Source organism: Silene latifolia, chromosome Y (assembly GCF_048544455.1).
Source record: "Silene latifolia isolate original U9 population chromosome Y, ASM4854445v1, whole genome shotgun sequence".
Taxonomy (NCBI): Eukaryota; Viridiplantae; Streptophyta; class Magnoliopsida; order Caryophyllales; family Caryophyllaceae; genus Silene; species Silene latifolia.
The window spans coordinates 114599977-114603217 of NC_133538.1; the positions used below are offsets into that span (position 1 = coordinate 114599977).

A 3241-nucleotide genomic window follows, 5' to 3' on the forward strand; every position below is an offset into this window, starting at 1 on the left:
AAAATTAGCTATACTTCGAATTTTCCATTGATTTTTGTATATATTGTCACATATATTATTTTGAGATAACCTGTAAATTTTCATAATTTTTGGACTTGTTATGCTCGAAAAATGGATTTTTCATTATTAAATTCGGATTTAGATGAAAAATAGGTTAATATGAGTTAAATTTCGAATCTGGTCATAGAAAATTAATATGTTGTCACATGAAATTTTACAAGATGTGTGTAAAATAATTGGCTATAAAGAAGTCTTTTTGCATGATTTATGGATTTTTGAAGAAAAATAGCATAAATAGTGACATTATTAGTGAAAAATTAATAAAACATAATCTATGACTTAGGAAAAACGTCTAATGTTGCATTTTATTATCTTTTTCAGATCTAAAATTGAAAAGTTAATGAATATAATTTTTCCATGTTTTTATGATTATTTTATTAAAAATCGATAAACCGCAACATTGTTTTTCTGAAAATTTTTCGAAATTTTTAACCTAAGATTTTGAACATTATGAGTGTCATGGTATTTTTCCAGAATGTTCATGAGTTTAAATTTCAAATTTTTAATTTATTTGAAATTTTGTGATTTATTTGAAGTTTAATAGCTTATTTTTGTAATTTTTGGTCCATTTATGAACAATTTTATAAATATGAGTCAATTATGGTCAAATTATTAGTGAAGACTATATTTTGAGTCCTAAGAGGTTAGGGTAATTAACTTATGCAAAAATATGAATTTATGTAATTTTTGTGATTGTAAAATGTTGAAATTATCTGCTTTGAATTTTCCTCCTCATTTGGTGCTAATGATTATGGAGTGCATCACTACTGCTTCATACTCACTCGTTCTGAATGGTGAGCCTTTTGGGTTTTTCAAAGGGAAGAAGGGATTGAGACAGGGGGATCCCTTATCTCCCCTTTTGTTTACAATTGCCATGGAATATTTCTCTAGAATTCTGCACTTTACAACTGCCAACATGAAGTTCAGGTTCCATCCTTTGTGTGGAAGACTGCAATTAAGTCACCTTATGTTTGTAGACGACTTGTTGTTATTCTCCAGAGGGGATACTCAGTCTGTAATGGTGCTTTTGAGATCTTTTGCCACCTTTTCACAATCTTCTGGTCTGCATATGAACAAGCTCAAATCAAATATTTACTTTAATGGTGTCCCAAATACTGATAGGGATCATATCATTAGTGCTTCTGGTTGTGTTGAGGGTAACATTCCTTTTAAGTATCTTGGCATTCCAATTGTTGCAGGGAAAATGGGGAAGAAGGACTGTCAAATATTAGTTGATAAAATTGTGGACAGGATTAGATCGTTTGGTGCTAGAAAATTATCTTATGCAGGGAGGTTGGTGATGGTTCAAGCTGTGCTTACCTCTCTCTACACCTACTGGACTAGCATTTTCTTAATACCTAAAGGAGTTCTGAGGAAGATTGATAGCATTTGTAGGAACTATCTTTGGGATGGATCTTGTATATATGTGAGAACCCCCTTGGTTAATTGGGACCAGGTTTGTACCCCTAAAAAGGAGGGTGGACTTGGACTTAAAAATAGCTTTACTTGGAACACAGCTACAATGGGGAAATTGGTATGGTGGATATATAGCAAGCCTGACAGTTTGTGGGTTAAATGGGTGCACCAAATTTATATGAAAGGCAGTGAGTGGGTTAATCACAATCCTAGGACTCACATGGGTGGAAACTGGAAGACAATTTGCTCAGTTAGAGATGTGTTCTCTGCTGGGTACAGTAATGGTTGTTGGCTTGCAGACATGAGAGGTTACACGGTCACTTCAGGTTATGAGTGGCTAAGGCAGAAAAATCAACAGGTTGGATGGGCAAGGTTAATTTGGAAGAGCTGGATGGTACCTAAACACAGCTTCTTCTGTTGGCTTATGCTCAGGAAGGCTCTGAATGTCAAAGAAAACTGTTTAGGCATGGTGTTACTGTTAATGACCAGTGCTGCATATGTGACAATGGGAAGGAGGATTTCAGTCATCTTTTTCAAGATTGCAGGTATACCAAAATGGTGTTGGAGGCTATATGTTTATCCCTGCAAATACCAGTTTCAACTGGGAATGGTATTATTTGGATAGGTAGAAGGAATTGGCCGGCTTATAAGAAGAATGTTTGTACACTTGCGTTCATGGCAGTGTACTATTCAATCTGGCAGCAACGCAACAGTGCCAGAACAGATGGTGTTCTACTGAAACCTGCTACGTTGACTACTCAAATACTCAGATTGATGCAGGTTCATGCAAGGGTGAAACTGAATATGAAGAATTATGAGCAAGAGTTGAATTGGATCAATGCACTTATCACTATATAATTTTTCATGTAGTTTGATCCTATAAACCTAATTATTTAGCTTGTAATAGTCTTTGTGCTTAATGAGATTTCTTACATTTCACCAAAAAAAAAATGTTGAAATCACGCAAATCCGTAAAAACCGAGTAATATACGATATTGGCTAATTAAAGGCGATTTAGCATAAAATTGAGCATGTTCATACATATTATAATGCTGCATTTTTCCTTTATGATTGTCATAATTTTAATTTATGTAATTTTGAATTATGTAATTTTACTTAGTATGGCCTTAGATTTAAATGTTATTTCCCGAAATGTATGGGAATATCGATTCGGTTGTAATTTTATTGTGATCTCGTATCACCGTTTTGTAATTTAATAGATTTATTTTATTTTAGTTACAAATGTATAATAGGAAATTATGTAATTTATTATGTAATTTTATTCATTCCGGAGTTCCCAAAGACGGATTTCTTCAAGAATGGCGTTACATAAAGACGGTGTTACCTCGAGATGCGTGCCACAACCGAAGTTCAAGGGACCAATGGAGTTGGTTTCCGAATATGTAATAGTTAAATAATTTTTCTATTTTAGGAAAGGCCATACTAGGATTTATTTATTTTTATGCTTGCATTTTATTTTATGTCGCATGCATCGCTAAATCGCCATAACTAAAACATGCATCATCATATTTTTATCGAGTTTATCGACCGTGTCAATTCGAATTATCGTAATTCACCGCTTTAGTTCACTTAAAACGTGATAGATAATAAATTGACATGACCTCTCGCTAAAACAATCAATTGAGACATAGCCTTACCAAATAGTAGAAACCATGAAAACCTATTTCGCGAGGGAGTGCACTCGGCCCTACCGGGGTACAAACCTTGTTACGTAGGGGAAGTGGGTGATGAGTGTTAATCCACC

At 34.1% G+C, this 3241-nt stretch overlaps 1 protein-coding gene across 1 annotated transcript; it reads left to right on the forward strand.

Moving 5' to 3' along the window:
- Positions 1 to 760: 760 nt before the first annotated feature.
- Positions 761 to 2334, forward strand: LOC141628769 (uncharacterized). Its single transcript, XM_074441859.1, has 2 exons — positions 761 to 2021; positions 2102 to 2334. The coding sequence occupies exons 1-2, from the start codon at positions 761 to 763 to the stop codon at positions 2332 to 2334; spliced, it is 1494 nt and encodes a 497-aa protein (XP_074297960.1).
- The last annotated feature ends 907 nt before the right edge of the window (positions 2335 to 3241 follow it).